The sequence below is a fragment of the Lipophrys pholis genome, assembly GCF_963383615.2.
Source record: "Lipophrys pholis genome assembly, chromosome: 3".
Taxonomy (NCBI): Eukaryota; Metazoa; Chordata; class Actinopteri; order Blenniiformes; family Blenniidae; genus Lipophrys; species Lipophrys pholis.
In genome coordinates this window covers 33,742,950-33,755,884 of record NC_137627.1, presented here as the reverse complement: position 1 = coordinate 33,755,884, position 12,935 = coordinate 33,742,950, and the positions used below count along the sequence as shown (strand labels likewise).

General features: G+C 42.8%; 1 protein-coding gene across 2 annotated transcripts in view; it reads left to right on the top strand.

Moving 5' to 3' along the window:
* Positions 1–12,935, top strand: part of samd4b (sterile alpha motif domain containing 4B) — a 16,016-nt gene extending 3,081 nt beyond the window's left edge. The window contains exons 3-13 of one of the 2 annotated variants that reach the window (XM_080459799.1): positions 29–499; positions 664–906; positions 999–1,108; positions 1,435–1,521; positions 1,626–1,914; positions 3,095–3,180; positions 3,316–3,431; positions 3,676–3,868; positions 4,548–4,674; positions 9,653–9,736; positions 10,644–12,935. In XM_080459799.1, coding sequence (XP_080315925.1) covers positions 29–499; positions 664–906; positions 999–1,108; positions 1,435–1,521; positions 1,626–1,914; positions 3,095–3,180; positions 3,316–3,431; positions 3,676–3,868; positions 4,548–4,674; positions 9,653–9,736; positions 10,644–10,672 — 1,835 coding nt within the window. In that variant the 3' untranslated portion in view covers positions 10,673–12,935. Of the gene's footprint in view, positions 1–28; positions 500–663; positions 907–998; positions 1,109–1,434; positions 1,522–1,625; positions 1,915–3,094; positions 3,181–3,315; positions 3,432–3,675; positions 3,869–4,547; positions 4,687–9,652; positions 9,737–10,643 lie in introns of both variants that reach the window. The other variant, XM_080459798.1, reaches the window with a different exon arrangement.

Genomic DNA, 12,935 nt, shown 5'->3' with positions numbered 1-12,935 from the left:
AACCGCCCTGTTTGTCCTTTGTCATTAGCAATTGTCAGCCAATGGCATCAGGAGCCAAAAGAGAAAGTGGTGTCCTTGCTGTTGTCCCATCTGCCTTTGCTGCAGCCACGTAACAGTGAAGCCAAATGTGAGTACATGAAGCTGCTGCAGAAGGTGTTGAGTCACACAATTGAGAGTAGCTTGTTTGTGGAAGAAAGCAGACAGCTGCTATCCTACGCACTCATCCACCCCGCCACCACACTGGATGATCGCACCTCTCTCGCTATGTGGCTAAACCACCTGGAGGAGCACCTTTCCAGCGGCTATGCACCCCGGGCACCACCCAGCCCGTACCACCCACGCCAAGGCTCAGACGAGTGGCCCAGCTCCGCTGAGGCTCTGGACCCCGGCAATGCTTGGCATGATAAGTCCCCTTCATCTAGCACGTCTCCAGCAGGACAGAATGGACACATGCATTTTCCAGGCGGGATGTCGTCACCCATTAACAGCAATAATGCAGGTCAGCACTTTTAGTTGTGTAGAAAACATTTAGAATATTTGTTTTGGTTTGTATTGTCTGGGGTTTTACCCTTTCGGCTTATGCTCTTGAGTTAACGAAGATTTCAGTCCTTTTTCAGGATTGCCGTCACTGTGTTGCTCATATATTTGTTGGGTCTTTTCCAGGTCTGGGCGGGCCGATGCAGCCGAGCCCTTTGAAGAAGTCCATGTCCATTATTCCTTCCAGTCCTCAAGCTTGTGGCTCTGAATGGGGCAGCCAGGATGAAACGGGAGGAAGACAGAACTTCATAGCGACAGACCACGCGCCTCTTTCACCACAGAGCAGCGTCGCCTCTTCAGGCAGCGAGCAGACGGAGGATCAAGGCTCTGCACGCAACACTTTCCAGGAGGATGGCAGTGGCATGAAAGGTCTGTCGTTTGTGGTCAAAGCTGTCTCTCTGATGATGTGCGCCGGAACAAAACTCACCTTCTCTGAACTTTCGTTTGTCCCGATGTTCTAGATGTTCCTGCATGGTTGAAGAGCCTCCGCCTTCATAAATATGCATCCCTCTTCTCTCAGATGACCTACGAGGACATGATGATTCTCACCGAGCAGCACCTGGAGTCCCAGGTTCTTAAGCCTCCCTTTCTCATACACGGGGCCAGGCTTTGATTATTTTACACTCCTTATCAATTGCGAACATTACTGTCCTCAAACCTGATGATACATCAACTCTCAATGAGGCATGAAATTAAACAACGCACCCTACAGTTATATTGAGCCAGTCACACATACAAATTGTGCGATTTTGCCTCTGCCCCTTGGCTTTAATGAAACAGATGGTGATTAGGTTTGTTATTTAGTGACTGTATAAAGTGCCCAGTGTTCCCAGAAGAAACGACTCGTCTGCTTCTCATGTTTTTTTTTTTCTTTCTTTCTCCCGCCTTCCTTTTTAGAACGTCACTAAAGGAGCGAGGCACAAGATCGCCTTAAGTATCCAGAAACTGCGAGAGAGACAGAGTGTACTCAAGTCTTTAGAAAAGGTAATTCAAATGGGAGGATCGTGTTCTTCTCATGCTTTAAAAAAAAAAAAAAAAAGAGAGAGAGCGACATTATTGTCTTGACTTCATGAATTTTTACTTGTCAGGATATTTTGGAAGGGGGAAACCTACGAAACGCCCTGACGGAGCTACAGCAAATCATCATCACACCCATCAAGGCCTACAGTCCGCCCAGCGCAGCTCAGCCTGCCTCGGACACCTCTTCGTCATCCTCCTCCTCCTCCTCCCCTTCAGAAGCTGCAAGAACAGGAGCAGACAAAGAGCCGGCCTCAGAGGGCTTCCAGTCCCACAACCCTCCGTGTGACGGGGACTCGTCGGTCACGCCCATCTCAGACGGAGACATTGCTGGACAGTTCACCCGTGTTATGGGTAAAGGTGAGAGATTTCTGTTAAAACATAGTAAGTAGTAAGTAAGTAAGTAAAACATAATGATGAGATCTAATCGTGACCTGTACTGTAAGTGAATGATTTCAGTGAATGAATGATAATAATTTCAGACGTGTCAGTCATACCAGCTGTTACATATGATTATAGCCACACAATTGTACACACATTTCATGCATAAATGTACCCATTTCCCTACAGCTGTAGTGTATACATTAAACCATGCACACAAAACAGTAATCATGTCTGAACAACAGTAGAATGAAGCGTATTTAATCCTATCCTCCCTTCTATATCTCAGCTTGCTATTTAATACCAGCAGCCTTTCTTTTTTTTTTCACTCTTGACAGTATTCATTCAACAGTTTTTTATTCCAACCACACTTTACTTTTGTTCTTTATTCAATAAATATTATTTATACCAGACTGGTAAAATATTGCTATAATAACCTTTAAATTTACACTAGAAAGTTTTTCTTTGTTGTGGTCACAGTGTATGTAATGAAATTGTCTATATATTTAAAAGATGAAACAGTCACTGAAAATGATTACATTCTCAACATAAAGTAAATGTTAATGAAACATTCTGGTGCAAAATACAATGAAATGTCAAAAAACTAACTTTTATAGATCCTCTATAACCTCCTTGCTTGGTGGGACCAGATTGGAGCCCATTGGTCAGTTTTGGCCCACGGGCCTTATGTTCTCTGATGTTAAGAGAAAGTGAAACTTTCATGTCCGCGGAGTACGTGCAACGTCAAAATCGTCATCCACCCTGTGCTCTAGGCTCCGACCCTCTGCAATCGACTGCGCGATCTGTGCACACCGACTGCTCATGCGCCAGAGCTGCTGGACGCTTGTGTGAGGAGATCCTCCGTCTCCCCCTCTGAACAATCATCATTTTCTGAATATCCTATATTTTCTGAACATCCCAATAATCAGGTCCAGCCCAAGTATTTTGGCCGTCTTCGTGTCGCTCAGCTTGAAATTTACCAGGGAAACCTGTCTGTTGCCCTTGTCAGGCAGGTTGTCGCTCATTACAGTGTGTTAACAGTTAAATATGTGTCCGTGCACAATGACGTGTCCGCGCTTACCGTGTCCGCTCCTCAGAGGTTCTACTGTATTCATATGTACTGTGTGTAATTCTGTACACCCTGGTTGTCTGATTTCAGTGTGCACCCAGCTGCTGGTTTCACGACCAGATGAGGAAAATATCAGCTGCTACCTTCAGCTAATTGAGAAGTGTCTGACACATGAGGTGAGAACCTGTATGCCTGCATCTCATGTCTTGCTTTTTCGGTGCACTTTTTGGAGTAAAAATCACATTACCACACTTTGCTAATGCTCTTCTTTTTTTTTTTTTTTGGTCTGCTGTGTCGTCTCGTCTTTCCAGGCTTTCACAGAAACTCACAAGAAAAGGTTGGTCTCCTGGAAGCAGCAGGTCCTCAAACTGCTCCGCCTGTTTCCTCGGAAAGCTATGCTGGACATGCCTGTGTACCGACAGAAAGGGTGAGACCGCTGGTCCGATTTTACCTTTGATCTCCCTCTCTAGCAGAGGAGATGTCACACCAAGTGAATGTAACTCCCTGCATTTTCCATTTCCACCTAACTGTTGCTTTGATTCTTCTTCCCTCTCATTATTAAACTCCCTTCCTCGTTCTAATCACTGCAGTCATTTTCATATGATGCAGCTTCAGCAGTTAAACACAAACTTCTGATGATTGCTTCTTTCTCACTTGTTTTGTTTCTCCAGCTGGACCTATGGGTCCAACTCCCTCCCCACAGCAGGCTCTGTGAGTGGAGGTGTAGGGCGACGGGGCCCAAGGCAGTTTCAGATGACCCCTCGTGGACTCCCAGCCGGGCGCATGTGTCTTCCTGGTGGGATCGGAGGAGCGTCTCCACGCCACACACTCACTAATACAGCGCTGGCCAGCCAGGGCAGACAAGTGAGTCCTCCAGTCAGTGGATATAGGAACATTCATTTGGTATAAAAAGTATTTCTTCTATATGCTTCATAATGTTTGGTCCTGAATTAGGTGTTTGATATCTGTTGGCTTGTTTTTAGGTCATTTCAGAAAGCTATTAGAAAATATCTAAATTTATAGACTTGATATGATAGCAAGTTATTGTGTGTCCCTTTCATCCACTCATCTGAGAGTACAGACCCATTAAGGGATTCTCAAGCAGCCCATAAAAAATGCTCCTTTGTCACTGTTCTGGAAAAAAACGAGTTTAATCAGCATATACCTGCCAGTGCAAGGGATCCTCACCTTCAGTCCAAATAAAGTTAAGAGACTGTGCTCAATGGAAACAAAAACAGAATGCAATGATGTGCTATTCTTAGGAACTCATACCTTTCTTATGAGACAATTATGGTTTTTAAAGTATGACCATTTATCTTCATTTTTTTTTTTTTTTAAGTTTATTTTACAGTCTCTACATACGCCAAAGATAATATTCATTTACAACTTGCACTTTGTGTCGTTGTGTTTGGGATTGTGGTTGTAGTCTTCTGTATTCTGAAAGATTGTAACAGCTAATGACTTGGCTGCAAGATAAGAAAACCACATCAGCCCCCTGGATAAGTGACGTGCATGTAATGAGAACTTGTGTTCCCCTCTATAGAGCCTGTGGTTTGCCAACCCCGGGGGCAGCAACAGCATGCCAAGTCAGAGTCGCAGCTCTGTGCAGCGGACGCACTCGCTCCCTGTCCACACGTCCCCGCAGACCATGCTCATGTTCCAACAGCAAGGTATCGAACAAGGTCATCTTCTCAATGGATTTCTTTCATTTTTATGGATGTATGCATTCAGCCACAGGCTATTGCTGTCCCAGTTAACGTGCTAAATGCTCTATTCTCTGCCAGATTACATCACCAACTGCCTTGTCTTCTTTATTATCTTGTTTACATATTCCCAGAGTGTTCCCTACCGGTGCCTTTGATGTTTTCAATCAAACAGTATATTTAAAAGCAATAGAGACGTTTGGGAAATGGTGGATTTGACTTGAACTGTGAGTTTTGCAGAAAAAGCTACACAACTTTTGATGAAATGAAACTGCTATGAATTGGTCAGACGCCAGAGTAAAAAGCTGCTCCCCCTCTGTGCCAAGGACAAAACAACAAGACAGCTTAACAGTGTATTGCAGTAAACAATCTGTGGCCTTGTACAGTATACATAACCTTTTGGATGAACTGACTGTTGTGCCAGATGCCACACACAAGCAGTGCAAAATCACAGACAATGGCAAATCTTGTTTTCACAGAGTCAGCACAGGATATTTTTATTGTAGCGCAATCTGTGCCAAAGACAAAAATCCATAACTTTGCTACATGAGCTCAACAGAGCTACACATCCATGTCAATGAGTGTGAACTGAACCTACGAAAATAGGACAATGTTCACTGTTGGTTTCAAAAGAGTTGGTCATTTAATCAGGACTGCAACCTTTAATACCAAAGACAATATGTTTCCTAATTTATGATTTATAAACAGGGTTAACTCAAGTTATATTTTCACGACCAAAAGGCGCACCGTACTAAAAGGCGCAGTCTCAGTTATGTGTGCCATTACTGCATTTAACACACACATAAGGCGCACCTGCTCATAGGGCGCGGGTTCCATGCCCACACTTCCCCCTTTAACGTTCTCATGGTGTCCGCATTCCAACAACACACACACACAAGCATACAAGTGTGCGTATTTAAAAATAGAGCCGGAGCAAAACTGAGTTTGGTTGTGCTTTATTTAAGTATTGATTACAAAGTACTAACATTTTTTTTACCTGTAATCGTCATCAATCAAACCCATCGAACTCCTCATCCTCTGTTTCTGAATTGAACAGCTGCGCTAAATCTCCATCAAACATACCAGGTTCATTTTCTTCACTGTCAGAGTCACTTTCCGTGCCGTGCGGCTCCTTGGAAATGATGCCGGCTTTTGCGAAAGCTCGAACAACAGTGCCAGCAGACACGCGACCCCAAGCATCTACAATCCATTTGCAAATTGTGGCGTAACTCGCCCGGCGCTGCCTTCCACTCTTAGTGAAACTGTGGTCTCCATCGGTCATCCATCGCTCCCACGCCGCTCGCAGCCTTACTTTGAACGGCCGGTTCACACCGATGTCCAGCGGTTGGAGTTCCTTTGTCAGGCCTCCCGGAATGACAGCAAGCTCAGAGTTCATTTGCTTCACTTGTTTTTTCACATCGGCTGTGAGATGGGCACGCATAGAGTCACAGATCAACAGCGATGGTGATGCGTGGAAAAAACCACCTGTTCTCCTTACATACACCTCCCTCAGCCACTCTTTCATCATTTCCTCATCCATCCAGCCCTTTTGATTTGCCTTAATGATGACTCCTGATGGAAACTTCTCTTTAGGCAAAGTCTTTCTCTTAAAAATCACCATAGGCGGCAGTTTCTGTCCATTAGCAAGGCAGCTAAGCACAACAGTAAAAGAAGACTTTTCGTGCCCCGTTGTGCGTATCGCTACCGTGCTGGTCCCCTTCTTCTCCACAGTGTGACTCACCGGGATGTCGAAAGTTAGCGGCACCTCGTCCATGTTAATGATGTGGCTGGGCTGGATGTGTTTGTCGGCGATGTGTTTGCTGCAGTAGGAGTGGAAGATGGCCAGCTTTTCATTATAATCCGCTGGAAGTTGCTGCGCTACCGTAGTTCTGGCCCGGATGGAAAAATGGCACCGTTTCATGAAACGAAAGCACCAAGACGGACCTCCTTGGAAATGTTCAATTTTCATTTCTTCTGCTAGCGTTACTGCTTTTAGTCGAATGGTGACCGTCGAAACGCTTCTCCCACTCGTTCTTTGTGCGATGATCCACTGCTCGAGTCTTTCCTCCAACTCGGGCCACCTCGCCTTATGTCCGCGGAAACTCAGCTGCGTCTTCTTCACCTGTCGGAACTCGTTTTCCAGCTTCCTCCACTTGCGAACCATCGATTCATTAATCTTAAATTCTCTCGCGGCTGCTCGATTTCCATGTTCCTCCGCGTAGCTGATGGCCTTCAGTTTAAACTGTGCTTCATAAGCGTGTCTCTTCGCCATTTTCAGGGTTGTTAAAACAACGATGTTCTGCATAACGCACATACCCGTTCATTTATATACAATCCACGCCCACACTTCCGCCTTTAACGTTCTCATGGTGTTCCCTACTACGTCCGCTTTACAACAACACACACATAGGGCGCACTGCACCATAGGGCGCGCCGCACATTTTGAAGAAAATCTAAGACTTTTATGTGCGCCTTATAGTCGTGAAAATACGGTAATCCCTTGAGGTTATGCTGGTTTTCTTGAACTTTCTGTAAACTGCTCATCAGTTATGCACAATGACACACTGAGTTCCTTGCTGTAGGATTTATTTAACAGTTGATTGTGAAGTGAAGAATAACAACAGAATTGAAACAAATATGTTTAAAGTACTACCTTCAAACCCTTATTATATTTGGTAACTTGCACCTTCCTACAGTCTCTTATAATTGAATACACAATGACAAACGCTAAGAAAGTTGCTGTTTCCCCTCTTGATTGTTCCACATAAACTGTTGTTTAAATACATAAAAGTAGTGGAGGTTTCCCTTATCATACATGTTAATGCTGTAGATGGTGAATTTGAGTCAGTTTAATGTTCTCCAACACATTTTATTTAGACTAAATGACACATCAGGTTGTGTTTTCAGTGGGGATGTCCCGATCAGATCGGTAGATATAGGTGATTTGTGAGTGAATGGGAATCGGCAAATCCAGCCCAGCCGATCAAAAACCGCGGTCCGCAACGTCACCTAATAACCACAACAATCAAGGACTACAAGCTCCGGTGGAGCTGCAGAAGCTAGAAGCAGGCGGAGCGGGGCCATAGACCTATAAAACTAGAGTTATATAAAGCGGTTTATGTGTTTTTGTGCATGAGTCTACTTCTAAATTTCTATGTGGTCTGTCTTGTTCTGCGTTTTTGTTGTGTTTGGTGAGTCACAGCACCCCTAAAGGCCTGGCATGTGTACTACATGCCCTGAAGCCTCGTGTTGAGCCGTGTTCATAGGGAGGTGTGGACGGAAGTTTTTTGGGAGAAGGCCAGAGAGAAAAAAGATCGTATTGTGACTAAGTTTTTGAGAGAACTAAGTTCAGACTACTTTTGTCAAACAGGCTTCACCACTTTGAAGTGGAATTAAGTGTTTATAATTCACATTTTGTGTCATTTCAATTTTGTGACAATTCAGGTCAAACCTCTCATACTGCTTTAAGTGAAATTGAAATTTAATACACAAAGAAGTTACATTGCCTAAGAGCATTTATGTTTAAGATTTATTTATTTATTTTTATTATTGTATTTGCACTTTTTTCGGACTTATTTTCAACCAAACCAGCCAAAGACACTTTGAAGTGGAATGGGGTTTTTCTGATTGGTTTTACTGAATACTGTTTTATGTTGTAGTTTTTTATAGTTTCTATGTTAGTCAAACTGATTCACTGGGTTTAATTTAAAAAAAAAATTATTTGCCACAAAATCCAGGTGAAGTTGTATAAGTTACCTTAAATAAGAGACACAAGACTGCAGAGTGTAATTGGGGTTTTTTGTTGTTATGACTGAATAAAGTTTAAATAAGTTCTTAAGTCATTCTGAGAAGAATTTTGATTGAATAAGTGAGTTTTACAAAAATTTCTAGCTCAACAAAGCTTCTGCCAATAGTGCTTTTAGCTTCAGACATCTTAGTTGCTCCAAAAATAGACTGTTGAGGATATTTGCAATAGCAATGTAAGTATCGGATCGGGAAAGTATCGGTATCGGCGGATGCTCAATTCTGAAAAATCGGATCAGTATCGGGGCAAAAAAGTGTGATCAGGACATCCCTAGTTTTCAGTTTAGAGTTTTAAGGTTTTGAAATGTTTAATTACACTCTGAGAGTGTAGTTAAGTATTTTGACGAGTGCCCTTGAACAAGTTTCTACCTTCTTTCATGATTAAAACTTGAAGCTGTGCTCTTCAGTAATGAGGCAAAGCTAAAGTATTAAAGACGGTGTGCTCTTCATGGAAGAAAGGATCCTATTTAATACTCTCCCCACATCACCGTCTGCCACTTATTAAGCTACGTTCTGTGTAAAGGCTTCAACTTAAAGCTCTCTCTTACCCTGCATGTGTATCCGGCCTGTATCCACTTGACACAGATTGAAGTTTAGATCAGATTGTAGCTCAGGAATCGCACTTTGCTGAAATCTGACCTGTGAAGTTCCAGGTCACGCAGATAGGAAAGAGGATTGCAGGTTTCACCTCAGAGAAAAAGGTGACCAAGCAGAGAACATCTTGCATGTTTAGGTTACAACAGAGCTAAATACTTTAATGGAACTGGTTTGCATGCTGTGGTCAGACTGTAAACTTTCACCTGTAGATTTTGTTTGGTTGACTGAGGATCAAATCAAATTTCAGTGGGATTACAACTGGACAAACAGATGGGCTGAATGTTAAATCAATGTAATGCAGGCTAAACTTTTAGTCCACTCGACCCAGAGAGAGCTTACGTGTGCCCTCTCGATAAAAAAAAACAAAAAACAGGCTCCTTTCAAAGTAACAAAAAAAGCACCATAATGCTCTTGTGCTTTTCTGCATTCCTGAATAAAATGCACCATTTTGTTATTTTTGGTGTAAAATAAAAGTAATCTTGGATGTCGAAGCAATCGCCACTGCACCAAACGTACTGAGACCCGTTTCTGCTCATTTCCACAGAATGCCAAGTTCCAGGTGGCGACCTGGAGATCAACCCCACGCTGGAGTCACTGTGCCTCAGTATGACAGAGCATGCCTTAGGGGGTGAGTGTCCTCAGCAACTTGCTGCTAACTAGGCCACTGGCTGGCGAATCCCCAAACAACTCCACAACACCACCTTATTATGTCGTCGGTCTGTGCTGCGTAATGAGGGAAAGGAAGCAACATGTCCACCGTCCATCAGGGAGAGGGAACATGACATCTATGTATTTATTATTTATATTTCCTTAATTGTGTTTCTGTATTAATTGTTAATAAGCTCTTTTAAATAATAAAACATAAATCAGTCAAGCTGCAGAATCCACTAGTTGTCTATAATTTTACCATGACTGATTAAGGTATATTTTTCACTGTTTTCTTTCTTTCTGTGAGACAGTTAATGTTACCTATCCTTTTTTTTTCTCTTTTGGTTTATATGGTTTGACATTTTACTGAGTTTTACTGACTTTTATTGGATATATAACATATTGAATTACACAGATCAGACAATAAATCTCCCATTTTCACAGTACTTTTCCTGTTGGGTCAGACCTTGTGAAAATAAAGGAGTGACTTGACACCTTAATGTAACATTATCCATTGTTCTATTTCATATTGAATCTGCTGACGCTCACAGTCTGCAGTGCAAATAAAAAAGTAAAAATAAAAAAATCCCTGGACAAAAAATTACACCCTGGACTGTGCAGTGTTTTGTCTCTGGTGTTACCTATCCACAAAATGTGTCCAATAAATGTAATGTATGGCTGCGATCCCATAAAAATTATGCAATAAATGTAGAATTGATAGACACATAAAAAGCATCAGTAACTTTTCCTCCTCCTGGAAAGAAGTAAATGTCGTGGAGCCTGCAGCAGTGAGGTGGCCCTTTTAGGGATGAAATGTGCTTCATCTCATCTACTTTATGATCAGAAATGTCTTAACCTTGTCCCCCCCCCCCCCAATATCCCCCCAGATGGAACAGACCGGACGTCAACGATATGAAACGGGAGAAAGGAAAAAGAAATACACTTCAGCGGAGGCCTGTTCAGTTCCTCATCACCCAGCACAAAGATATACGTATGCTTCAGAAAACCAGGCAAAGCAGTCACTACAAAATGACAAAAAAACTGTGTATATGTTCTCTAATATTTTTGTACTTTATTATATACGACTAAGTTTATTAAAAATGGAATACAGATGATTATTATATTGTAGGACAGAGAAAAAAAACAAGGTAAACTTTGCAAACTGCTCCGTGTCGCCTGCAGGACTGTGGCACGATGTGCAGAGGCTCGGTTCTCCTGGGTGAGAGAAAAACTGTAGATTGGTGCTGTCTTAGAGGGGCTCTGCCCTACAAGTTCCTTTTTTTTTTTTCTGCCCCACTTCTGCCTTGGAGCAAGGCTTTCTACCCAAAACACACTGATGGCCACGGCCCCGGTAAACACATGATGTGTAGATTCAGAGAAATTCCAGAAAAAAAAGGCACTTTTTGTTCAGTGATCTTCAATATTATGCTGTAATTTGCCGCAGGAAGCGCTTGTCAACAGGTGCTGAAGCATTTCCTGACTTGGGCAGCGTTCCTCAGCTCGTGTTGTCCCCTCCTGAGACACCGTTTCTGTGGCGGAGAGGACCGACAGGCTGAGTGAAAGCTTGCAACTCGGCCGTAGAAATACCTTGTCTTGGTTGTTTTTTTTCCCCCTAAAGATAGAAGGGACTGTCCTCCTCAAAACTTCTACAAAGCCAAAGAGAAGGGTTGTTACGCTTGTTGATTTGAGAAAGATATTTGTCGTAAAATACAACAGGATGGTTTAATTTAAAATAATAATAATTTTCAGAAGAAAAAGAACAGCGGTTTGAAGAATTTATGCCAGCTGCAATTTGTAACTGTTAATTCTTTTCCCTACTTCATAAATGATGATGAATCTCATTTTGTGCCGAGGAATACCCCCGGGGGGGGGGGGGGAGGAGAGTAAGGGCTGGTGGGGCTTGTACTGTGTAAGAGCTGATTTGATAGTGAATTGATAAAGGCGAGCCTGGCAGATTGTTTTCAATTTACACTCTAATTCTGGGTGAGAAAACTGAATGAAACCCATCTCAGACCCTCTGGCCCCCTTTATGATTGGCTCGGGAAAATGAAGCTTGATCTTGTAATAAACGCTCTGAAGTGCAGCACCTCATCCCCGCAGTGCCCCCCTCTCCCTCCTCTTCCTCCTCCTCTTCCTCCTCTTCCTCCTCCTCCTCACATGGCCAACGTGACGATTTGATGAATCATACTCTTCAAGGTGCTTGACGATGTCCGTGTTTTTTTGTTTTTTGCTTTTTTTGTTGTCTCGGTGTGTTTCAGTCTCCGAACCCAAACATTATCATGTGGTATCAGTGTTTAATCAAACAAAAACAAAAAAAGAAGAAGCAAACTGTCTTATACAGCCTCTGTCTTTGAATGTGACAGAGCCGGAGGTGCATGTACGTGTAATATGGTCTTAACTTTCGGATCACTTTTGGTTGCGTCATGAGGCAGGGATAACTATTCATATATTATTTCAGCAGAGCCATAGGAGGTCTGTCTCGTTAAAGATGGTTATTTACAGATATCTTTTCCAATTGTATTTTTTACTCTCCCTTGATATTGATAACTTATACTTATTTTCTATAATCGCATGTTGGTTTTTTTTTGCCACACTAATACAGCACTGTTGTAGATAGAGGACACAGTGGTTGACGGTGCCCAGCGTCACCAAACGGCTAGAAAGCAAAAGAAACAAGGTCTCGCAACTAATGTTGTATGTTTATATCGCCTAAATGTCACTGTTTACATCTCTCTGGGACAATGCCCAATTCATGTTATGTGATGTCATGAATAATCCATTGTCTCACTATGTTGAACGCGTTAAAGAACTGAAGCCTTCTCACACATGAGCTGGCTGGGTGGAGAGCTTGAACACAAAAGTCTACTCCTCTTCCCTCATCCCGGGACTCCAGTGCGAGTCGCAGTAGATTTGTCAAGTGATGACTGTGTGAGGCATGCAACACCTTTTGTTTTCCTTTTTCTTTTCTTTTTTTTTTTTGGTCATGCAGTAATGAGAAAGAACAGCTTCTCCGGCCTTGTGATTAAACTGTTAGCTGTCATGTCCCGACGAACTGTTCATGTGGTGCCTGAATCGCTCTCCAGCATCCTCAACATGTTTGTTTTTAACGATATGGTTCTCGAGAAGTATTCTAGTCATGGATTTCTTCAGAGCAGGCTCTTGGATAGTTCTGACTTGGT